This window comes from Podarcis muralis, chromosome 2 (genome assembly GCF_964188315.1).
Source record: "Podarcis muralis chromosome 2, rPodMur119.hap1.1, whole genome shotgun sequence".
NCBI classification, from domain to species: Eukaryota; Metazoa; Chordata; class Lepidosauria; order Squamata; family Lacertidae; genus Podarcis; species Podarcis muralis.
In genome coordinates this window covers 53623829-53649269 of record NC_135656.1, presented here as the reverse complement: position 1 = coordinate 53649269, position 25441 = coordinate 53623829, and the positions used below count along the sequence as shown (strand labels likewise).

General features: G+C 39.4%; 1 protein-coding gene across 7 annotated transcripts in view; it reads left to right on the top strand.

The window, feature by feature from the left end:
• The window catches only part of RBM27 (RNA binding motif protein 27), a 34445-nt gene extending 13507 nt beyond the window's left edge, over positions 1-20938 (top strand). For 3 of the 7 annotated variants that reach the window (XM_077924478.1, XM_077924477.1, XM_077924480.1), the window contains exons 8-21: positions 2867-3022; positions 4141-4290; positions 5627-5774; positions 7242-7392; positions 8923-9186; positions 9303-9443; positions 10925-11047; positions 11880-11954; positions 12130-12294; positions 14068-14172; positions 14275-14466; positions 15798-15884; positions 16598-16708; positions 17579-20938. In XM_077924478.1, coding sequence (XP_077780604.1) covers positions 2867-3022; positions 4141-4290; positions 5627-5774; positions 7242-7392; positions 8923-9186; positions 9303-9443; positions 10925-11047; positions 11880-11954; positions 12130-12294; positions 14068-14172; positions 14275-14466; positions 15798-15884; positions 16598-16708; positions 17579-17665 — 1955 coding nt within the window. In that variant the 3' untranslated portion in view covers positions 17666-20938. The remainder of the gene's footprint in view (positions 1-2866; positions 3023-4140; positions 4291-5626; positions 5775-7241; positions 7393-8922; positions 9187-9302; positions 9444-10924; positions 11048-11879; positions 11955-12129; positions 12295-14067; positions 14173-14274; positions 14467-15797; positions 15885-16597; positions 16709-17578) is intronic. The other 4 variants (XM_077924479.1, XM_028717911.2, XM_077924482.1 and 1 more) reach the window with 3 other exon arrangements.
• The last annotated feature ends 4503 nt before the right edge of the window (positions 20939-25441 follow it).

Genomic DNA, 25441 nt, shown 5'->3' with positions numbered 1-25441 from the left:
CAAGCATTTGGGAACCTGTTTCTTAATGTATTGCTTCTATGGCCATAGTGCTGCTGTACCTGCCTTAGATAAGTGAAGCAGTAGTGGGGCCTGACACACACATACACACACTTGAAGACCAAAGATATAGATAATGCTGAGCTAGAAAGGCCAGTGGTTTGAGTCAGTGTAAGACAGCTTCCCATATTCCTTTATATTCAGAGGCATTATTTAACATAGAAAGTCCACTTTAGCTATTGTGGAAAAAATTGTGTGAGAGAAATTTGGCTAGAATTTGAAGTGGACTTGATTTGGCTCTTCCTTGACACTGGAAAGAATGGGCTCGTTTTCTGTGTGCACCCTCACTGAAGCTGTGACCAGCTTGGGTATTTGTTCAGCAGCTGCAGATCCTCTGCAGACAAAAGTGCGAGAGCTGTTGGATGCAGGAAAATAAGATTGTTCAGAGATTGGTTATAATGCAAAACAAAATCAGTTTGGGATTATTTCAAAGACCGTTTATTTCAATGGACCATTATAAGAAAAGAACCCAGCAGTTTAAACAAGCAGCAGATGTGTATATGACTTGTTCAAAGCCTGTCCTTGCACAGCAAAGGATGAGCCCCTTATTTTGGATCAGTCAGCAAGGATAATGTGTTTTCTTTCTTCAGTCCTACCCTTTTTGCAACATTTCTATTGAGGTTGATGAAATAATAAGCAAAAATTCTGAATTGTTGTAATCGGACAGGTGGAAAATATTTAGTAGATGTGGTTTGCTGTCAGGAAGGTCAGAATGACCACACCGTTGTTGTTGTTGTTGTTGTTGTTGTTGTTGTTGTTGTTGTTGTTGTTGCTGCTGCTGCTGTTTGTGTTGTTGTTTTAGTTGTTACTATTGTTATTGTTATGCCACTGGCTCTTCCTGTTTCTAGCTCACACAGAAAGTTCATTACAACAGAAAAATAATTTCTCCAGTTTATTGAAAAGTACAGTGGTACCTCGCAAGACGAATGCCTCGCAAGACGGAAAACTCGCAAGACGAAAGGGTTTTTGGTTTTTTGAGTTGCTTCGCAAGACGAATTTCCCTATGGGCTTGCTTCGCAAGACGAAAACGTCTTGCAAGTTTGTTTCCTTTTACTTAAAACCGTTAATACAGTTGCGACTTGACTTCGAGGAGCAACTCATAGCAACTGGTAGCCTTTTTTGAAGACTTTGGTATTTTTGAAGCTTTTCCAAAACTTTTCCGAAACCATGCTTCGCAAGACGAAAAAACTCGCGGAATGAATTAATTTCGTCTTGCGAGGCACCACTGTAGCTTTAACCAAGGCTTGGTGCCATTCACTATAAATGAATGAATCAATTTATTATGGTCACAGACCAGAACATATACAGCATATACAGCAATAGAGATCATGTAAATATACATAGGTTAAAATTAAACACTCGCAGTAAATAATGCAAATATAAAACAATTAAAATATGTAGGTTAAGACTATGATACCACGTTGCTTAACTGTCTGTAATCAAGCCTATACTTCTATGTGGCCTCAGTGCTCCACTACCTGTCCATATTGTAGCCTTGTGGTTGGGCCCTCCTAACACCAGCAACTTTGCATGCTGAGTAAAGGTGGCCAGGAGACAGAGAGCTTACTGGGGCGGAAGTCCTTTTCCGAAGGTGAAAGAGCCAAAGGAGTCTTTTAGGAAAACTGGAGACATAAAAGGTTAATAATAATAATAATAATAATAATAATAATAATATCATCTGGAAAGAGAAGGAAGCAGTCATATGAGAAAAAGGTGAATGGAGAAAGATAAAGGAATGAAAGAAATCAGTTTTTTTGGAATGGAAAGGCATAAGTTTTAAATAAAGTGTGGAAAGAGAAAAGAAGAAGAAAATGCAGGAGATGAGTAAAAATATTTTGAGAGGTGTTGAGGGCAGGAATAAAAATATAAAGTTTAGTCTGTTTCACCTAGAGCTTCTGAATCAACAAATTCTGCCTTAAATGGGAAGACACAGTAATCTCCAAGGCCAATGTGTGTACCTGGCTTTAAGAAATAGAATTGTAACACTCCATGCCACAAGGAAATCACAGTGGCAAAGAGTTTAGCAATTTCTAAATAGGATTAAGTATTAATAAAAAATGCTATTGTTAATTGCAGCTAATCATGTCCAACTCTACCTCCATCTGCTACCATTTTGTGACTAGTGGGCCTCAGCAATTGTCAGTCCTCTCCAGCCCTAGTAGTAGAAAATTGGAGAACCCCAGTGTCCTAAGCCTATGGTGGCAAACCTTTTTAAGCCTCAGCTGCATTTCTTTATTGCCAGCCCATCTGGGGACTTCATACCAGCAGGAGGTGGTACCAAAACAAAGCTGGGTTGGGCCAGAACCAACGGAGGATGGGACCATCCTACACTCACATGAATTCACACAGCTGTTTTGAGAGAGAGAGTCTTGTTCATAGGAGACAGAGAGAGGGTGAGGTCATTAAAGAGAGATTAATTTAGCCCAGCTGAGGCTGGTGAAGCTGAAATCATGAAAGTTGTTGGTAGGGTTGCATTAGTATATTATGAACAAATAGATTGTGGCAAAACTCTTTTGGAACACACTGCAGGCAAAAAGTCAGAGGGCTTTGAGGCTAAGAATGAGGAGCTTATGCTGGAGACGGGAGCAGACAGAAAGCCAGTTATAGGGATGTAAGGAGGCCCACCACATGGTCAGAGCAGCTGAATGAATGAATGAAGTTGGCAGCAAAGTGCTGGCCAGAGGTAAGGGAACCAAGGTCAGACAATATAAAATCAGGACACAAATTAGTATTTAGCTTTGAGCTCCTCAAAAGAAGAGCCATATTTTGTAATGTGGTAAAGCATGAAAAAACATAATTAGCTTTTTAGAATGTTTATGTTTCATTCCAGGGCCACCTTTATCACAGGCAAGTTTGATTAACAGCCGTGACCAGCCAGGAACAACTACAGTGCCCAGCCTTGCACCAGTGGGAGCTAGACTACCTCCTCCACTACCCCAAAACCTACTATATTCAGTATCAGAACGTAAGGAAATAAAGATTTCCACTTCTCTTGTGTTCTACCAGTACTTGTGATGTTGTTTACACTGCACATCTGAAATAGTGGGGTCTCATTTCTTTAATAAGCATCATTTTTTTATTAAAAAAAAAGACAACAATTTTTATTGGTTTTTATCCAGCAGTACATCAAATGGTGGTGGTTCTATCCATTGATTTTAGACATAAGCTTACACATTAAATGTTCAAACATATAACTTAACGTAACCTCTCCCCTGAGAAGGTTGAGCAGTTGATTTTGGTTAAATAAAGAGGTCCACTTTTCTTGGAAGGTATCTCTTTGTTATGCCTTTAATTGCCCTCCTGCGTCTGGTGAGCTGCCCAGACATTGCTGTATCCCAGATATTATTTTCCCATGTGTTCATGGGTATTTCAGCCTGGTTCTTCCATTTTCTTAATCATGCTGCAGTCACTAAGAAGCCTATTAGTTCTCTCTGGTGCAGGGTAGAGCCCGTCTATTTTCCAAAGATAGCAGGGCTAAGGCTGGATTTGGAGAATAAGGTTGGCTTGTAATTGCGGATATAATGAAGAATACTCTGTTCCAAAATTTTTCAATATAGGGGCGTTCTCACCAAACATGAATAAATGAACCAAGTTTTCCACAATCCTTCCAACATAAAGGGGAAAGGGGTGGGATTAATTTTTGCAAGCCTGACTGGTGTCTAATTAGTGTCTTGTTATACTGTGTTGTAAGTCCCTTTGGGTCACCTTTGTGAGTAAAGCAACAAAACAGTAATAATAATATTTTAAAATTGTGTTATGACATGCATGTTGCAGGGTTCCTGCCATATTTACATAGCTCAAATTGAACACGTTTCTATATAAATATATTGTACATGTGAATTATGTGCAATTTTTTTTATTTCATAAAAATTACACACTGCTTGAATGTAAAAAAAAATCTCAATGTTGTTTACACAAGACAAAACAGTAAAATCAAGAAAGTTTTACAACCCTACTTTAAAACAAACAGATGTTAAAAATATTAAAATGTGAAAAAGCACTTCTGCTTGAGCAAATGCATAATATTGCTCACATAAGATTTTTAAAAATGAATCAGAAATCTATATTTTTCTTTCACAAAAGATACGTATGAACCAGATGGCTACAATCCAGAGGCTCCTAGTATTACCAGTACTGGTAGATCTCAGTATCGACAGTTCTTTTCAAGGACACCAATGCAGCGTCCAAATCTTATTGGCCTAACATCTGGTGAGATGGATACAAATCCAAGAGGTGAGATGTTGTTTCCTGAAACCCAAACCCTCAAAGTCTGAATACTTAGCAAGGGAGCATTACAGACTTTGGCATTCATAGCAAATGAACCCAGTGCTGATGACAGTGCTGTCTTTTTCTGTGTGCAGTGATTTCTTTCCCTCATGTCTAATTTGTATTTTCCTTCCCTTTCTTTAATGTACAATTTGAAGAGTGGCAAGCAAACAATGATCACTAGCATCTTTACAACTTAATAATAATAATAATAATAATAATAATAATAATAATAATATATCTTTATTGTCATTACCCCCTCTCGGGGACAACGAAATTACTTTCGTAGTGCTGTTCAGTGTGTTGTAGTCTGGACTCAGATCCAGATTCTCCTGCATGAGTTTTTCCATATTTGCACTAAAATGCAGTTTGTGCCTAATAATAGATATATCTTCCCTGAGATCCCTTCATAAGAAAGTGCTATAATTGTATGTAAAATAAGCCCGAGAAACCCAAATCCCCACAGTGGTTCGTATTATGTTAATATCCAATGTACACTTTTCATATGCATACTTAGAAGAAGGTTGGTAGCTTAGTGGTAGAGCACCTGCTCTGTATCCCCAGTTCACTCTCTGGCACTGGACCTTGCTGCCAATCAGTATAGACAATACAGAGCCAGGTGGACAAATGGTCTGGTTTTGGTATAAGGCATCTTCCTGTGTTCCTGATTTTTGAATTGTACCCAACTTAATGTGCAGGTGGTACTTGGTCTGAGCATCTTTAAGGGGTAAAGGGGACCTCTGACCATTAGGTCCAGTCGTGACCGACTCTGGGGTTGCGGCACTCATCTTGCTTTATTGGCTGAGGGAGCCGGCGTACAGCATGTGGCCAGCATGACTAAGCCGCTTCTGGCGAACCAGAGCAGCACATGGAAACGCTGTTTACCTTCCCGCTGGATTGGTACCTATTTATCTACTTGCACTTTGACATGCTTTCAAACTGCTAGGTTGGCAGGAGCAAGGACTGAGCAACAGGAGCTCACCCCGTCGCGGGGATTCGAACCGCCGACCTTCTGATTGACAAGTCCTAGGCTCTGTGGTTTAACCCACAGCGCCACCTGCATCCCTGAGCATCTTTAATTTTGTCCAATTTATTTGCATTTTTTGTTCTCAGAAACCCTGAACTTGCAGCATCCTATATATTTCAGCATTGTGTATATTTCTTAGGAAAGTCTATGCATTGTAGACAGTATAGCTATGAGCCCTTTGGGAAAATGTTTTATACATGTTTGCACTTCACCATTTTATAAATACAATTTGCTCCCACTTCATTGCAAGCATACAATCCTTTGCTTTCTTTCCAGGTGCTAATATTATCATCCAGACTGAACCTCCAATTGGCATTGCAAGTAACAGCAGTAATGTATCTAGAGTGGTGCTTGAGCCAGACAACAGGAAGCGGGTTTCAAACACTGTAGAAGGGCCATCTCCAAAGAAACCCTGGATTGGAAAGTAAGAATTTTCTGTGTCTATAGAGAACAGGCAGAATGAAAATGAGCCCCATTCAGTTCATTTGAAAATTATTTGGTTTGACTTATGAGACTCTTTTATGAGAATTGGTGAATAATTCCTCTTGTGTGTTGCAAAGAATACATTGCAAAGATAATGTTGCAAAGAATAGATTGTGTTTGTTAGTCACTATACAAAAAAGTCTCACTGCAATTTAACAGCAATCAATAATATGGCAAAGGGCTTGGAATTTTACACCTTATTTTCTGGAATGTCAGTCTTCCCCAACCTGGTGTCCTCCAGACATTATGACTGTAGCTCTCACCAAACCTGCCCATTGTTAATGGTGGTTGAAACTGATAGGTGTTGAAGGGCACCATGCTGAGGAAGGCTTCCAGTGATAAGCTCTTTGACTTCCATGTCCAGATATTGACAACGTAGTTGAGTCATTTTCATTTCATTCCCCAGAGTCAGGACAGGCTGCTGTAAATTTAAAATCTTACTTATTTTATTCCCAAAACAGCATTGTGAGGCAGGTTAGAGGAACATCTGCTTCACCTTCGTCATCTTTGTTAACGGCTTGTTCATCGTGTCAGTACAGTGAATGCCACAGCATTTGAAGTCCAAATGCTTGTCGGCAAACCCATGTAACAGTGAGCCTGTATCCTCGTGTGATTAGAAGTCCTCCTTGGTGGTTAGACACAACTCTGTAGATGTAATGGTTTCCTTAAAACATGTGAATTTAGTCTGACAATAAAATGGAGTGTGCTTCAAAGTGCTTCAAAGATAGTGATTTGACCAGAACTATCTAATGATCTATCTAGTGTCTAATGAATTTATCTAGTGTTGGTCAAGGAATTAAGCATACAGTGGTGCCTCGCAAGACGAAATTAATCCGTTCCACGAGTCTCTTCGTCTTGCGGTTTTTTCTTCTTGCGAAGCACGGCTATTAGCGGCTTAGCGGCTATTAACGGCTTAGCGGCTTTAAGAAAAAGGAAACAAACTCGCAAGAACTCGCAAGACGTTTTCGTCTTGCGAAGCAAGCCCATGGGGAAATTCGTCTTGCGAAGCACCTCAAAAAACGAAAAACCCTTTCGTCTAGCGAGTTTTTCATCTTGCGAGGCATTCGTCTTGCGGGGCACCACTATATTTCTTTGCATCCCAATGTAACCCTCTGTCATTGTGTGAAATGACTGGAACTTAATATGGATATTAGTTGAAATACTTTAATGAAAACCTGATAGTTAGAGAATTACTTGAAGCTGGGAACACCGTGCTAGATTACTTGGCTTCTGAGCTTCCTGGGGTATCTGACGGGTCTTTTTTAAAGACAGTGCTTGGCTTAGTGGGTATTGGTTTAGCACAGCAAGGTAGCCATTATGGTTATAGGCAATAAAAGGGAATCGTTGTATTTACATTTAAATGTAATTTTGTTAATGTTAAGAGTCAATCCATCTTTTTTCTCTTCAGACAAACTAATAACCAGAATAAGCCAGGATTCCTGAAGAAGAACCAGTATACAAACACCAAATTGGAAGTTCGTAAAATACCACCAGAGCTAAACAATATTACTCAACTTAATGAACATTTCAGCAAATTTGGAACAATTGTCAACATTCAGGTAAAACCAATAATATGCCACTTGTGGTTAGTAATACAGCAATGTAAAGAGGGACAGGAAGTTTCTGGGACTAGTCTATATATTCCACTTTGTTCTATACTGCATTATTCTCTGGTAGAGTAAATAAATCTAACTTAGAGTCTTGCTTGAAGAACCACTTGGCAATGATACAGTCATGAGAAAAAGAAAGTGCACCCTCTTTGAATTCTTTGGTTTTACATATGAAGACCTAATAACAGTCATCTATTCCTTAGAAGGTCTTAAAATTAGGTAAATACAACCTCAGATGAACAACAACACATGACATACTACACTGTGTCATGATTCATTTTACAGAAATAAAGCCAAAATGGAAAAGTCATGTGTGAAAAACAAAGTACACCTTACAATTCAATAGCTTGTGGAACCATATTTAATAATAATAATAATAGTAATAGTAATAAATATTTATACCCCGCCCATTTGGATGGGTTTCCCCAGCCATACTGGGCGGCTTACAGCACATATAAAAATTGTAAAACATCAGACATTAAAAATTTCCTGATACAGGGCTGTCTTCAGATGTCTTCTAAAAGTCAGATAGTTGTTTACAGTGGTACCTCTGGTTAAGTACTTAATTCCTTCCGGAGGTCCGTACTTAACCTGAAACTGTTCTTAACTTGAAGCACCACTTTAGCTAATGGGGCCTCCTGCTGCTGCTGCGCCGCCGGAACACGATTTCTGTTCTCATCCTGAAGCAAAGTTCTTAACCCGAGGTACTATTTCTGGGTTAGCGGAGTGTGTACCCTGAAGCATATGTAACCTGAAGCATATGTAACCCGAGGTACCACTGTATTTCCTTGACATCTGATGGGAGGGTGTTCCTACCCAGAAGGCCCTCTGCCTGGTTCCCTGTAACCTCACTTCTCAGTGAAGTGAAGGAACCGCCAGAAGGCCCTCGGAGCTAGACCTCCGTGTCCGGACTGAACAATGGGGTGGAGACACTCCTTCAGGTATACTGGACCGAAACCGTTCTGGGCTTTAAAGGTCAGCACCAACACTTTGAATTGTGCTCAGAAACATACTGGGAGCCAATGTAGGCCCTTCAGGACTGTTGTTATATGGTCTTGGTGGCGACTTCCAGTCACTAGTCTAGCTGCTGCATTCTGAATTAGTTGTAGTTTCCGGGTCACCTTCAAAGGTAGTCCCACATAGAGCGCATTGTGGTAGTCCAAGCGGGAGATAACTAGAGCATGCACCACTCTGGCGAGACAGTCCGCAGGCAGGTAGGATCTCAGCCTGTGTACCAGATGGAGCTGGTAGACAGCTGCCCTGGACACAGAATTGACCTGTGCCTCCATGGACAGCTGTGAGTCCAAAATGGTTTGATTGGCAACTTCCATAGAAGGGACTCAGATACATACTATATATACACAGTTCACTATCCATCTCTTTGGATTAGGGAGTAAAACCTTTTAAACTGAAGCATTATACCTTGGGTGCTTTTTAAAATGTAGTATTGTTATGTAATGTTGCCTCATGTTTTCTTAGGTTGCCTTCAAGAGTGATCCTGAAGCTGCTCTAATTCAGTACTTAACAAATGATGAAGCGAGAAAAGCTATTTCTAGCACAGAGGCCGTGTTGAACAATCGGTTTATACGAGTGCTATGGCACCGAGAAAACAATGAGCAGCAGCCATTGCCACTATCCCAGCAGCAGCAGCAGGCGCCACCACCTCTTCATCACCCGCTTCACCTGCAGCAACAAATGCTGCCACAGCCTCCAGCCGTAACAATGCACAGCAGTATGGCAAAGGTATAGTGCCATTGTATAAACCTGATCACTTTTCTTTTTCCTTAGCTCTTTAGAAAACTGTGGGTCTGTTTTCAAAATTAAAAAGCTCATTTTTCAATGTTATATGCACAATGCAGGTAACAAAGCCACTGACATCAGGTGCTTACGTCATCAATAAGGCCCCAGTTAAACATCGTCTTGGAGCACCTGGTGGAAATCAGCCAGACGCTCAACATTTATTGCTTAACCAGTCTAGTGCTTCTGCAGAAGATGCTCAGGTAAAGGAGAGTGTGTATTATGAATCATAAATTCATACATCTTTTCTTTAACATGGTTAGGATGTTAAGGTTTGCCTGGTTCTGTCAAGGGTGTTCACCTTGCTGTATTGAACTTAATCATGATTCAGCATCCAACAGGGAAATGAATAAACTGTGTCCTTTGAAACCCAATGCACCACCACTGTATGCCCACCACCCTACTATCAGTGGATATGGCTAGGCCAGATGATGTGCCTTAGTGAAATCTGCCTCGCAGGTTTCAAGCTCACCAACGCTCTCTCCCAGAACTAAGAATCACAGGGTGGTATTTAACTAAATAATATAATTGCATGAGCACAGCAATTTTTGTTTCCTGGGGGGAAATCCAGAGCAGATAGGGGTCATGTTTGAAACAATCATAACTGTCTTCCTCCAGCTACTTCTTTAGATAAATCTCCAGCTATTGAGCAGGGTTCTCTGTCTAGTCCAAGATTTTATGCTGTGTCCAACAGAGCCCAAATTGTACCATTTCCTGCTAGGGCCAACACATTAAGAAGTCTTACTACAGCTTTCAGAGAAGCCCTCAAATCCACTAGTCCACTCTTTCTGCAGAATCACTAGTGATATTTGGGGGGGTATCCCATGCCATCCCCCACCTAAAAAAAAGGACTAGAAACTTCTCACCCACCTGCTGTGTCAAGGCAGGTGTTTTGTGGGCCGCAGAGTGGTCGCAGGTTGATCAAGAAAATCAGATTCACAGAGATAATCTGGCTCAGTGCTAACTCAAGAAACAGCCCCAATTTTTTCACCCGCATTAAAAGATTTCAGCTTTCATGCCTTAAAGACATGATGGGTTTGGGGGGCCTTCCAGGTGACAACAGAGTTAGAAAAAAAGGCAGGAGAGAAGAGTGAAAGCTCAGTTCAGTAGTTGTAGACTGATCTGTAACATCTGAAGAAACAGAATAGTGAAGGCATAATCATATCGGCAAAATTGAGAAAATTCTCAACTATTGCCAGGAAAATTTTAAAGTACATTTTCTTTAAACTATAGTAAGTATTTTATAAAATGAAACTCTAATTCTTGTTAACTCTACCTATTTAATATGTAATCAGTACAATTAAGGAGCAGATACTGCAATTAAGAGAGTTGGGGGAAATTCCCATTCAAAAGATCTTACATATCCCCTTTCTCTTTAGAGTGATGTTGTGTGGAGTCTTCCCCTTCATAATGATAGGGTTAGTTTTGAAAGTTGTATCTGCCAGGTTAGTTCCAGATCTTTGAAACCCTAAGGACAAAATTCTCCTACTATCCTTCAGTCTGTTTGTTACTGGTAAGAGTCTTTACTTCATCCCCACACAATCCTTAAAATATCATAGAGAGATAGCTTATAGTTTGGTTTCATCTATGAACAGATGGTTTCTAAGCAGCATAAGTAAGTTGCTTGCACAAAGCTTCATCTTGCCACAGCACATGTCATCATAAAATATATTGCTGCTTTCAGATGTTTCCCACTTCAATTGGCCATTCAAAGATGGTTTACAGTTCCTCCAATTTGAAGACGTCTATAAAGCCTGGTACAGGAAATAAATCTCATGATGTCCAAGAAGTTTTTAAAAAGAAACAGGTAACTGTTTGCATATTATTTCAATATATTTCATAGCCATGAGTTTTTAAAATGGGGTTCAGTGTGTGACATGTTTTCCTGTTAGTCCTACCCCTAGTTCTGATTGGAATTCAGGAGATGGGAAATTCCTCTTCTTTGACGATTCAGACCTGAGTGTGATGAGCCTTGGCTTTTGAAATGTAATTCAATATTTTTGTGTTAAAGGGATACTCATTTTTGAGCTAATAGCCAAACTTTTGGTTGGCAAGGGGGGGGGTCTTCAGTGAACCTTGAATTGTTACATGTTAGTTGGTTTGTCTGAACTCTACAGCAGCTATCCAAGATTTGTGCATGCACAGCAAGACTTTCATTGCTTTTTTTATCTTCCCCAATCCCACATGAGATTACACATTTTACAAGAACAAAACAAGCTTTCAGCCTTCCGCAAGTCAAAAGCATCATGTAATTCAGCATAGAATAGCTGCAGTTGGGGTGCTGTGTGAAAGAATAGAAACTCTAGGCATAGTGATAGGACTAATAGTCTGAATATGTAACATAATCTGAATTTTGACCAAAGACATTTATTTGATATTGCTTATTGCAACAGCTTTCCAGGAGCCATGAATGCTGTCAGGATCTGTCCACTCTGCTAACTACCAACAGCACAACTTGCATCTGTAACTGAAGATAGCTATGTTCGCTTGTAAACTCTAATGCTGCAGTTGGTGGAATCATGTTTACATTTAAATTGTTCATGATATTGCCTAACATTGTGGTTTAAATCCATTTTTTTCTAGCCGTTGTTATTAGGATGTGCCATATAGCTCACTAAAAGCATTTTATTCTTGATTAGGAGGCAATGAAGCTGCAGCAAGACATGAGGAAGAAAAAGCAAGAAATGTTAGAGAAACAAATAGAATGTCAGAAGGTATGCTTGGCTTTTTTTCCATTTAACTTCGCCATTAACTTTGGTTCTGTCTAATTTTAATTTTTAGTAGCAGAGTATCCCCTAGTAAGCATTTTAAGGGTGCATGCTTTTCTATCTAGTGTGGAGGATGAAGTATTTTCAATCTTGCATCACCTCTTTATTTTAACTTCCATAGATGTTAATATCAAAATTGGAAAAGAATAAGGCCACAAAACCAGAGGAAAGAGCAGATATAATGAAGACACTGAAAGAGCTAACAGGAAAAATCTCTCAGTTGAAAGATGAGTTGAAAACTTCATCTACCAGTTCTACAGCATCAAAACAGAAGTCAAAAACAGAGGTAGGTCCTCTTTACACACAGCTGTTTTCATTTCAGAAGCTACTACAGTGGTACCTCAGGTTAAGAACTTAATTTGTTCTGGAGGTCTGTTCTTAACCTGAAACTGTTCTTAACCTAAAGCACCACTTTAGCTAATGGGGCCTCCTGCTGCCGCTGCGCCACCGCTGCACGATTTCTGTTCTCATCCTGAAGCAAAGTTCTTAACCCGAGGTAATATTTCTGGGTTAGCGGAGTCTGTAACCTGAAGCGTATGTAACCTGAAGCTTATGTAACCCGAGGTACCACTGTACTAATTTGTACCTCCGGGAAACTTATCTCCCTATATTAAAGCCAGCATGAGGGTCTTTGTTAAGCATTGATCATACAACCTTTTCATGCATTATCCTCATAAAGAGACATCCAGGTGTTGAAGGGGCAACTGGCTGCGTCTGTGCCTTGACAGGTTTCTGGTCATGCTCCCTTACGTGTTGAGAAGGCCTCCACCAGCATACAATCATGAACCATGCATGTCCTGCCAACAGCCCCTTCAAAATGTGGAACCCCTTCCATGCAATATATCACTTCTATCTTCTATCTATATGTGAAATTATACCACTTCTATTAATCCTCACAGGGAACCACAGTAGATGGTTTCAGTCACCTCCTTCTGTCTGGTTTCTCATCCCTGACTCCTATTAAAGCTGTAAGATGACCCCAGAAACTTAGTGTATAATGAAATTGGCCTGCCTCTCGCGCACAGATACTCTACCCAACACTCTTCCCTTCCCCTCACTCAGAGAAGAGGATCCATAACTAATAAAAACAAAGAGTGCCCACACTTCCCCTAAAGGGATGTTCACCTTAAATGTTGTCCCGTTGCCCACAGTGCTTTTATTTCTGAGCAAAGGCCAGCAAGAGCCTGCACACACACACACACACACACACACAGACACGCACAGACACGCACAGACACAAAGGAAGTTCCCAGAGCTGGCTTAGTCGTTGCTGGTCAGGAAATTGGGATTTAATGGCACATCGATGCTAATCAATGTATCTGCAATACGCTTTTGGGCAGCATCCCATGAAGTTATTGCTCTGCGAAAGCATGGCGTGTTCATCGTTGAGATGAACAATGGAAGTACCCCATGACCAAGAATGTGCATTTTTGGTGCTTTTAACTTGCACCTCCTTTCCATTTTCATAGCAAGTGGCAAGCTGTATTGATTAACTTGTTGAAGTTTTTAATTCTGTAGCTGTTAACATAAAAGGCCTGATTCAGCCAGCCCATGGGAAAATGTTGATATTTATTCATCAGGAGCAATGTAAACACAGTGAAATTGAAATTTTACAAATCTGTTCAGTTTTGTTTCTAAAACTTTGCTTTTTTATTCCGCTATCAACTTCTCAAACCTGTTTCTGCAGCCATAAGTGCTCGGGATCTGCAGATTTTCTAATGAGAGTCTGCAGTTTGCCCAATCACCTCTAGGGGTCACATGCTACTCACAGCTAGTGTCAATGCTGGGTAATAAGAGTTTTATAACTGTCAAAGCCTACCTTTAAATATTTTATTTATCACATTTTATATCCCTCGCTTGTAGTTCCAAAAAGATGCCCAAGGGAGCTTGCAAGTATTTGTTTTTACCCAGAAGGCTCTAAGCCCTTAAATACTGGGTGAGAAGAATTAAAACCCAAGAGGTAGCATCTTAACACACCTTGGTATGGAGATAAATGGAATAAAATGCAAACAAACTTGCTTTTTGCTCTCCCCACCCCATCCCCAATTCCCTTTTAAAGGCACAGAAGGAACTTTTGGATGCAGAGCTAGACTTTCATAAAAGGCTGTCTTCCGGGGAAGATACAACAGAATTAAGGAAAAAGCTCACCCAGTTACAGGTGGAGGTAAGTTTTCAAAGTTATATACTATCTTAATTGTGCTGTATATTATACATGAAACCTGTTACAATGTTCATGGAAGATAAAGTGTATTCCTTTTGTCTGTAGGCTGCCCGTTTAGGTATCTTGCCCGCTGGTCGTGGAAAATCGATGCCTTCTCAAAGCAGAGGACGAGGACGAGGTCGGGGAGGGAGAGGGAGAGGTACAGTGAATCATATGGTGGTAGACCACCGTCCCAAAGCAATAACCATTGGTGGCTTTGTGGAAGAGGAGAAAGATGAGTTGCTGCAGCACTTTGCGGTAAGTCAGCAATTTGTAACTAAAATTAGATTAAATTGTTCTGGTTTCTGTACTGTATTCTAGAATAGTATAAAGCTATGATTGTCCTAAAACATGGGTAGGCAAACTAAGGCCCGGGGACCAGATCTGGCCCAATCACCTTCTAAATCTGGCCTGTGGACGGTCTGGGAATCAGCCTGTTTTTACATGAGTAGAATGTGCCCTTTTATTTAAAATGCGGTTTTATTTAAAATGGGTTATTTGTGGGGCATAGGAATTTGTTCATTTCCCCCCCCCAAAAAAAATATAGTCCGCCGCCCCCCAAGGTCTGAGGGACAGTGGACCGGCCCCCTGCTGAAAAAGTTTGCTGATCCCTGCCCTAAAACATAGCTTCCTTCATTTTGAGTATAGTGTTAGTTGCTTTTGTGGTTAATCTTGTCTGCTTCCTAGTTGAAATTAGAAATGGAATGGCGTCATATATCCACCTGCATTTAGCTTTCTTCTGAAGGAAATCAACCCTCTCAAGGAATATCTAGCTGTAACTTCCACTTCCACCTCCTCCTTCTAAGATTTCTGATCTTTGGGAAGCTACTTACGCAGACAAGTCACGACATGGTCCAAGACATGTTTTTAATGCCTTTTAGTGGAACTGTCATGGGTCTAAAGCTGTTTTGGATGACCTTTATATATTAGTCAACCTTTGAGTCACTTGAGGTTAACTTATTTTTTACTCCTGAAGCAAACTGGTCCAGCCAGTTTTCATGTGAGAGCCCAATACCATTGAACTGCCACAATTTTAACCCTTTCTTTACATATAGACAGGTAAGCGTTTTTGAAGATCTACAGACAATAAGCAGAAACACTGGTCTCTGCTTCCTTTTCTTCTATTTCACTCTGGGTATCCAATACACCATTGTCTTCTTGTCTGTAAACATAATGTAGGTGGAGCATAAGCCTTTTTGATGGCAAGAATATGGGCGATATCCAATTAGCACTGTTGGAGCAGCAGGAAGCATATATGCTTAGAAGGAGAGGGAGAGCAATTTCTGCCTCCCCTGGAAATTTGTTCTGTCACTAATAAAATACACACACAGGCATACACAAATATACCTGAGCTCATATTCCCACTTTTTGTATTCTGCCTCTCCTCCCAAGTATGTGTGATCTTCACATATGAAGTAGACTGAGGCTAAGAGATTAAATGGTCCAAGGAGCAGGAATTTGAACCTGCAAACTCCCTGATTCTACTCCATCACTATTACTATTGCACTGGCTTTAAATAAGTTAGGGTTCATTAACATGCAGCCCTAGAAGAGCATGCATAGATCTTATTCATAGTATGTGTTTTACAGAAATTTGGAGATATTGAAGGCCTTCAAGAGGAGGATTCTCCTTTAAGTGTTGTTCTAACATTTAAATCCCGTTCTGAAGCTGAAAATGTAAGTAATTATAAGCTAACATTACGGTACTCCTCTAAGATACACTAAAATATCTGCTTGAATGGAAAGTGGTTCATTAATATATTTTGGAGGGTGCTACTTTTATAAAGGCATTGAATATTTGATCACTGGTTTATAATTCAGCCAATGAATAAGCTTGTTTAAATTATGATTCAGATAAATGCTTGTAGTAGAGAGTATAAACTCTGATTATTTGGGCCGTGCAACCGATTTAGCCAAACCCTGAACAAAATCTGGTTAAGGCAACTCTAAATCAAGGCAAATCAATTCAGAGCTCAAAACAGGGAGACAGACAGAGCCCATTTCAGAGCTCAGACAGAAAATGTTGCAACACAACATTGTATGAGGTGGGAGGGGAGCTAGACTTCGCTCATTGACCACTATAACTTTGAAGCCAGGGATTTAAAAAATAAAAAAAAGCTTTGTGTCTTAGTGTTGCAGTTAGTTACAACACCAGTAGCACTGCAATTTGGATTCAGGGTCCAAACCAGGTCAGAGCAGGTCCAGGTCACCAAATCTAACCCCACATTAAATCAGGAGTCCTTGCATAGGCATGATTATTACACTTCTTGGAAGTGCACATGGTGATCCTTCTGCTATAACAGCAAATAGCCTCTGCTTCTTAGCACATAATTTGTATTATTGTCTTCTCTTCCCACCCCTCCCACCCCCCAAAAAAATTCCTACTCTAGGCGGCCAACCAAGGATTAAAGTTCAAAGACCGACGGCTACAGATATCATGGCATAAACCCAAGGTACCCTCTGTGTCCACAGAAACGGAGGAAGAGGAACCCAAGGAAGAGGTACTGGAATTATGTTTAAGCACAGCTTGTCTATCAAAGCCTCTCTCAAACACTATTTTTTGTTTGCTTCTTACTGTTTTGAGCTCATTATAGGAACTGTCCTGGAAAGGCATTTCTGAATGCTTAAGATATTTTTAGGAGAACCTTAAGGTTGTTTGCATTCTCGCCGTTTTGTGACTAAATCCTCCTGTTCTTTAATTTGGTTCATAACTGCACAGCATGAATCAGATGGTGGACAGTTGGTTGTTTTTAATTCTTTAGCAATTTATACACCACCTTTCTGGACCAAGTCCACCCAAGGTGCCAAGCAAACTACAAGCATAAAACACAAGAATATATTATAATTATATTAGATTAATTTGATCTTTATACCTTGCTTTTTCTGTTAAAATAATACTCAAAGCTGTATTACTTTATAGTTTATTATGATGCTATATAATCAAAAAATAGAGTATATTTTAGCAAATACAAAAGTCATTTCCAGAGCCACAAAACAATTGCATGACCAATAAGACACATAAAGGCTATTTGAAATGTGTTTTTTTAAGCTGAAGTGGCCACCACATCCCTTGAGAAGGCGTTTCATAAGGTAGGGGCCGCAGCTGAGAAAGCCCTGTCCATTATGCTCTCTAATCACTTCAGAGCACTCAGATTCAGTTGTCACATTTCACCACCCAGCTCCATTTTTGCTGTGTTTTCTCTGCATGTTTAACCCTGGCATGTAGCGTATACAGAGGAATATCCAATGGAAAATTTTGCCCACATTTTTCAAGTCAAGTAGAATCACTGATATGGACCAAAAGGTTGCAACTGACTATTGTGGTATCGTACATTAAAAAAATAAGCATATTATATTTTGTCTTTATTCAGGAGACAGAAGCTTCAGATTTATTTTTGCCTGAAGATGATGACGACGAAGACGAAGACGAAGATGAATCTCGTTCCTGGAGAAGATGAAACTTGAAATGGAATCAATAGTTTTAGAATTGTTGAACTAAAACTTTTTAAAAAATATTTAAAGGAAGTCAATGAGCCAAAAATTGTTTTCGTTTTTTGTTTTTATTTTCATACACACAAGAAAGCAAGTGTGAGTTTGAGATATTAAACTTAACAAATAAGTAGCCACGATCAGCCGAAGGCTAAGTGTTGCAAAGGTGGTTGTGATCCTCTGAAGATGGAATGTATCAATCTTTCAAGCCCAACTTGTGTTTATTTTGTTTTTAAAATATGGACCTTTTTCAAGCTATCAATGGCTTTATAGGCTTTATTTAGTAATGTAGAGTGTGAGATGAGAGCTTTCTGTGAAGTTCATTTATACGTCAACATTTCCTGGAATTTGGTAATTCAAAAGTCGACTCCTTAGTTAGGTGGCAGACAAGTTATCCAGTTTGAGTTTCACTCCTGTCTAGAATTGCTCCGAATCTTACTGTGGATTATACCATTCAGCTATCTAGCAGAATTACAGGGCAATGCTGCCAATTTCCACATTCAAACAAGTCCACATCAATGACAGCTGCTCTTGTCTAATATGGCAGTTCTTCTCAATCTAATCTTCAGACATAGCCCAGCCTTACTACTTTTTGGGTGCAGCTTACCACTGCTCTGTGAATTCCACATTTACTTTCATGGAGCATCCATGGACCTCCTGCATGAATCCTATTAAAATGAACAGAGCAGTTAGTGCTTGATGAATAGCTGGTATGAGTAAATGCATCTAAGTGCTTTTAAAAGTGTCCAGCCATTTGAGTTCATTTTTTGTCCTTTGTAGCTAAATAAGCTGCTTCTTTTTTTTTTTTTAACCTTTTTAGGTCAAGCCTCCACAGTATTCAAAGCAACTTGTTCTTTTTTTAAAGACAGAAAGCCCTAGGTCTTTTTTAGAAAAATCATTAAAATGATATGAGACCATCACTTCTAATAATATTGTGCTTAACTCTAAAGAGAGCAACTTTGGTAAAAGAAATGTTGAAAAGAGACTGATTAACTTAGATGCTTTTTATTTCCATGCTGTTTGGTTATGTTTTCCCTCCCTTCCCCAACACCACTTTTTTTATAGCACCTAACAGTAGCTGGGGTAGATTGTGGTAGAAACCGTATTAAACTTTTTTGTCTTTCCAGGGCAATTGATCTTCATACTCAATTCATGTGTCACTTGCTTCTGTTAAGCCTAAGCACATTGTCCTGTAGATTCCCCCCCCCCACACACACACACTCTTGGTGCCTCTGTACTATGCCAGTACACAGTAGGGCCATTTTATATAGGAAAGTATGTTTTGCCACAGCGTTCTGAATGTTAGAGTCAAAGAAGCAGAGCAAACAGTACTGTTCTCAACTCCTGTGGTACTGGAACACTAATGCAAGCAAGTTAAAAAAACAACTATTATTTTTGAAGTTTTCTATTAAAATGTATTACTGCAAATGGTACTTTACCCTCTCTTAAGTATCAGAAGTACTACATTAGATCTCGGCTAGCCACATAAAGTCAAGCACTCTGTTCTTCCTATTCTTTTGGGTACTGTTGTGTGTGTTGTGGTATGTAAAGTCCAAAGTAGTATCAATTTAAATTCCAAGTCATACTTGGAGAGGAGTGTAATTTGTCAGCAGTTTTTTGCCCTTTACACAAAGACCTTTGTTTTCTAGATTATTGCTACATTCCGACTAATGTTTAATCTCAGTGAATTACGTTAGAAGAAGAAAGCACGAATATTGCACACCGTAACAGGCAAAGCCTTGCTCTTCCCCCCATTGCCTGCAATGTCTTTGGAATGCCTGTGACTCAGTATGTGGCCATCACATATACTGACCCATTGCAGCAAAATGCTTGAATCTGAACAGTTTAATCAAATGATAGAGGGAACAAAGGATTTATATATGTGTATATATATATTGTACAGGGTTTTCTTAAAACTGTATAATTGTGTAAATATTTTGCTTTTTTTGTGTACTAAAACTACCAGCATCTAGATTTCCATAAGAATTCTTGTATTTTTGTATCCGGAAGATTACAGTGAGTGAATGAAGCTGTAAGAGAAATTTCAATAGCCTTTGGCACAGGTAGACCGGATAGGATTCCTTTTCATATGGTTTTAAAATAACATTTTGTTAGCACACTGTTCAGAACAGGATGGATGTCCTTGCTCAGAGTGTTGGCTTTTTTTTCATGGGGAGCGAGAAAGATTAGGGGCCATGGGGAAAATATTTATTTAATGGGGATTTTTCCCCCCTTCTCTTTTCTTTTAAAATATTTGTTGGCTTACATAAATCCTCTGGTGACATCTTAAATGTGATTTCTCAGGCCAGAAGCACAAAAATGAGTTGTGCCCCTGAACCCATGTATTGAAAGCATACTATTACGTTACTGAGAATGTAAGTGATGGGCAGCATAGTAGTAACTCACTTAATACAAAGGAGAAAGGAAAACTAGTTCAAAGTGACCTTCATTTTGACATAGCTATGGATCTCCCTGTGTTGTGTATTAGAACTTAGTAGGATACCATTTGTGTTTCTAGGTAGGTAACTTCTGGTAACACTTCATTTTTTACTGCTGTGGAATTGTCACTTCTGCATTCATAAGCTATGATGGAGAGCATAATATAATACCTACTAAGTGACTTGAGAATGATAAATCAATCTGAAATAAAAGGCTACTACACAAGGAGTACCACTTCACTGACCACTTAGTGTGTAATCCCATTGCAATCCAGACGAATGCCACAATGTAAATGGTCAGTGAATCACCCCCCTCAACCTTTACAGATATTAATGCTTCTACTATATAAGCTGTCAATTAAACTGTGGTATAAAAATTTTGGTTGGTTTGTTTTAAATCCTTGAGCATAAAAAAGCCTAGCATCTGAAAACTGATTTGAAAAATATATGCCCACATACAGTGGAGATGCTTCAACAGTTTTTAACAAAATCATGTGAAAAGGAATGGTAAATTCCTCTCAATGTATAGTAAACTTGTATTATAGTTTTTACAAGATTGTGAACTTGTGTAATAGTATATTAGGAGATATTGTTGGATTTCTAACTGTTTATACATTTAAATTCATACATGTAATGTTTGTTTTATTGATTACACTCTGAATTTCTAAGATGCATGTTGACTTTTTTGCAATAAAGAAAGAATATGGAATGGCATAAAACTACAAATGAAAAAGGCATAAAACAGATTGAATTGAATTGAAATTTGGAAAAATAGCCATTCCCAAAAAATTATAATCAGAAAAAGAGCTGTATTGCTTCATTTCTTCCGAGATATACTCGCGTGAGTGCTTGGTGCAGAGTGTGTGTTAATAAATACATACGTATACATATTCATACGCATAGACATAAGCAGTTGGAGAGAAGGTGCAGTTCTTTTGTGGTAAAATGTTGGGTATCTTTATTGAAGTAATACAGGTTGGTTAAGCCTGTGACAGATGTGAATGCTTACCTCAGAATTTTGCTATTTCCTCTCAGGAAGGGCAGTTTGAGATAAACAGCAGATTTGTGACAGAACCTTCAGGAAAATTCTTGGACAACTTAACTGCCCTGCCCCAACTTAACTATTCTGATCTGGAAAACTATTTTACCTCACCTTTCCAATGAATTTGTGTTGTTTGGGAGGCAGCTTACTAATAATAATCATCATCATCATCTATAAAATTAATACAGCCGTAAAGCTCACTTTTTATTACATGGATAAAATGAATAGTATGCTTTTTAATCTTGTTTGCCTCCAACTTAACTCTAATAAAATGGGTAGTGGAGTTCTCTTGATGACGATGGTAAAGAGGGAGGGATAGTAAGATATCAAGTATTAGGACAATAGTAACTGAAGGATATTGTTCACTATTCTGAAATTCACGTCATGGCAAAAGCAGGAAAACATCAGTAATTTATGAAAACAGATTTGCCTGTATATCTTTGAACTCAAGGTAAGGTACATTTTCTAGACAATTCTGCATCTAGGCAACCTAGATCTGCTAGGTTGCGTAATATTTGCTTCCTCTGTTTTTAGGCCATACCTTTTAAGAGCTAAGACACGGAAGAACAGTAATTCCTAAATTAGGCTGGCCCATGCTAGCGCACTATCAGGGAGCCATTGTTAGGCTCTGAGAAATTAAATTCTCCGAGGTTGCCCACTGTGCTTGTGAATGATTTACCATTCTGGTCTTGAAGCAGCTTGTGAGCTTTTGTGATAATGTGTTTTCTTTTGCTCTAAAAATTCACCTTTACATGTATAAAGATCCCCCACCACCACCATTTTATTTCTGAAAAACTGCCCTGGCAGTTGGGAACACTTTTAGAAGTTCGATGCAGCCTAGATCTTTCTGTGTAGAAGATTAATGAGAAATACGTACATGTTAAATTTGCTCTAATCCACCACCGCAAATGGCCTTTATTTCTAATCTTCAGTACTTCGATACCTGCATAACAGTGGTAAAGAATTCCTTAATTTTTTGTTACTGGGAGCAGAAAGACTTTAACTACATCACTGAATCTGTAATCTGAGGGCATGATGTGTCTTCATGCTCTCTATAAAACTGAGGGAAATTCTGAAAGGCTTTTACAAACCCCAACATGGCATGGAATCATTGAATTGTAGAGTTGGAAGGGACCCTGAGGGTCATCTAGCCTAACCTGCAATGCAGGAATCTCAGCCAGATCATACATGACAGATGACCATCCAACCTCTGCTGAAAAGCCTTCAAGGCTTGCTTGTAGTCAGGCTGCCTCTGGGTGCTATCTGGGTCCTACCTCATCCCTGCTTTGAGCAGCAAAAGATCTCAGGTCAGCATTGTGTGTCTGTTGGCTCTCGGGCCTTGTCTGTACAAGAGCTCGCCATCCTCACGAGCAAGACCCAAAAGTATTGGAAGAAGCAATACATGAGAAAAGAAGGTACAAAAATGGTGAATGGTTTTATGTGACGGCCATGCTCTTTCTCCCATGTGGATTGTGGGGGTAATAATCTTCCATACAGGGTTATTATGAAGATAACTAAGATAATGATGTGAACCTCTCTGAGTGAGCACTTGGAAAAAGGCTATCCATTCCTAACTGTATCCCACCTCCCCTGAAAGGAGGTGCACCTAGCTATGGTACAGTGTTACTTCTAGCAGGCTGCATTATTTATGTCTGTCAGACTTAACTTCATCCATCTTCATCTGCAAGCTGAATCTGAGCTCAGATCCCCTGGGAGGAGGGCAACGCAGAAAACAAATCCCATTTATTGGAGACTCTACAGAACAGTCTTTATGTTAATCTGCAGATAAACATATTTAAAAGCAATATCTGTTGTGACCCTAGCTATGTCCGCCCAAGAAATGTGATGCACTTCATAATATTTTTGGCCATTTTATTTTGTTTTCAATATAAACTGAAATGCGCCTTTGCAGCAGCAAGACAGATTATGATGATCTTTCAGTTTTTTAGACATTGCTCATACTGGTTTGCATTATTTTCCTTCAGCTAGCCATTTAGACGTACTGTAAAATAAACATTCATAAATTTCTTTCAGTTATTGAGAATTTCAATTTTATATCTTTGTAGCAGTGTTTTGATAGAAAAGGCTGATGTTGCATGTTGAGCTGGGCTGCCTTGAGACAGTGTTCAGAACACAGGATCCTCCCGCCAACAATACTCCATGCTTTCAGCATCGATAGGCAAGTGCCTCAATCTTTTCTTTTTTCTTTTTTGTGTAATTTTGGGGAACTACTAGATCAATGTCACGGCCAGGTTGCTTAGCAAGAGCCTTGTGTATTTGTGGGCACGTTTGCATAAAGATTAAAAAGGAGCATTTATGATACACCCGCACCTAGGCCATACTGGAATCCCAACATATTATGAAATACGTAGCTTTTGAAGGTTCAGAATGCTGCATAAAGAGGCTTATGTCACTTTAACAGTCACAGATGCCATCAAAGGATCCTGGGAACTGTAGTTTATCCCCCCACAGAGCTTTGTTTCCCAGTACTCTTAACAAACTACACTTCCCAGGATTCTTTGGGGGAAGCCACGACTGTTAAAAGTAGTGTAGGAGTGAATTAAAAGTATGGTGTGGACGTTACTTAAGTTGTGCAATTGGCCACAATTATTTGAAAGCTCTCATCAGCATGGCACTTCTCAAGACAGACAGTGTATTCTAGGGATGTGCATCGGCTCTTTGTGTATTCCAGATAACCAGGTAAATTGGGATGATTCAAGGCAGACTCTCACATTCCCAAATTGGATTGTGAACAAGGCACATCAGGGTGAATCAGGGAATCCTCAACTTTGGAGTAGCTCTGTTGCTTCAGCATTTCCAAAATGTCAAGCACAAAATGTCAAGCCCCCATCCCTCTCTTCTTTTCTGAGAAATTAGTCAGGAGACGTGGGGTGAAAGAATTGGGGCAGGGTCTTTAGTTTTGATGGACAGGTCCAGTTTTTAATCACAGTGATTAAAAGTGGGTGGGGGTTGTTGGTGTTGTTGACGTTAATTTTTCGTATCTTTATTTTGAATCTCATGATTCATCGTTCAAATTGGTTGTGTATTTTTTGATGTTTCAATTATTGTTTATGACTACTTTAGTTATGGTTGTAGTTATGTAATTTTTTTACATGTTGCAAGCTGCCTCGAGCATAGTTTTAACTTTAAAAAGGCAGCAAACAAATGCAATGATTGATTGATTGATTGATTGATTGATTGATTGAATAATCTTCCCAGTGCACTCCAACCACAGTGATTTGAAGGAAGGATGTCAAAGTGAATAAACTAAGTTGCTCTTCACATGGGTCATTTTTGTCCTTTGAGTTTTGGCTGTGAAAACGGGGTAAGCGACAGAATTAGACTAGGTGGATTGCGTCTTTCCCAGTTGTTTTTTTCCTAGCAAGATAAAGCAATAGCTCATTTTCTCACACACACCCCTCAGGTGACCACTCAGTAGGGAATGTCTAGGTGATGTTGAGCTGCAACTCCAATAATCCCTGACCATTGGTCGTGCTGGCTGGGATGAAAGAAAAGTGGAGCCCAACAACAACTCTGGAGGGCCGCAAGTTCTTTCCCCGCCCTGGTCTACAATTACTTAACTTAACTGCAGCACTGGCAGCTTGTAGTGAGTGAACCACCTTCCAGAGAAGTTTGCCTGCCATGACCTTATCTGCTCACTGAATATCTCCCAATAAACTTTATCAAGGCTTCTCCAGAGCACAGTCTGAAAATGGCTATGATCATCTTGGTGCTTAACTCTGCTCATCTTGTTTTGAACATGCAATATAGTACACATGAGGTTATTGTACTGAAGAACCTTTTTTAAGTAATTATAATTTGGTATTCTGTGCATCTTTATGCTGATAACTTTAAAGCACTCATGGTCTCTGTGATTTATTTAAATGCTAATAAATTATACATTTATGGCACTTTAGTAATTCATGTGAAAATTATTTGGAGTCGAGCCACTATAATGTACTCCTGGTATGGTCTCCTGTGGCCAAAAATATGTCAAACAACAGTTCCATCCACTTTCTGGATTCACATTTTAGAGTGACTTTGGGTTATTCACAGGTCAGGGAAAGATAAGGAACAGTTTTTGAAGAGAGCAGGCCTTGAACATTTGAAATCCATTTCATAAGCAGCGAGGGTTATACTCTGTGCCGATGCTACTCTTCTTGTGCTCAAAGTACACCTTTTGTTTGAAAGGCTTTCCCGAATTCTTTCCTTCATTACTTAGTCATAGGCTGTATATGTATGCATGTTTGTTTGTTTGTTTGTTT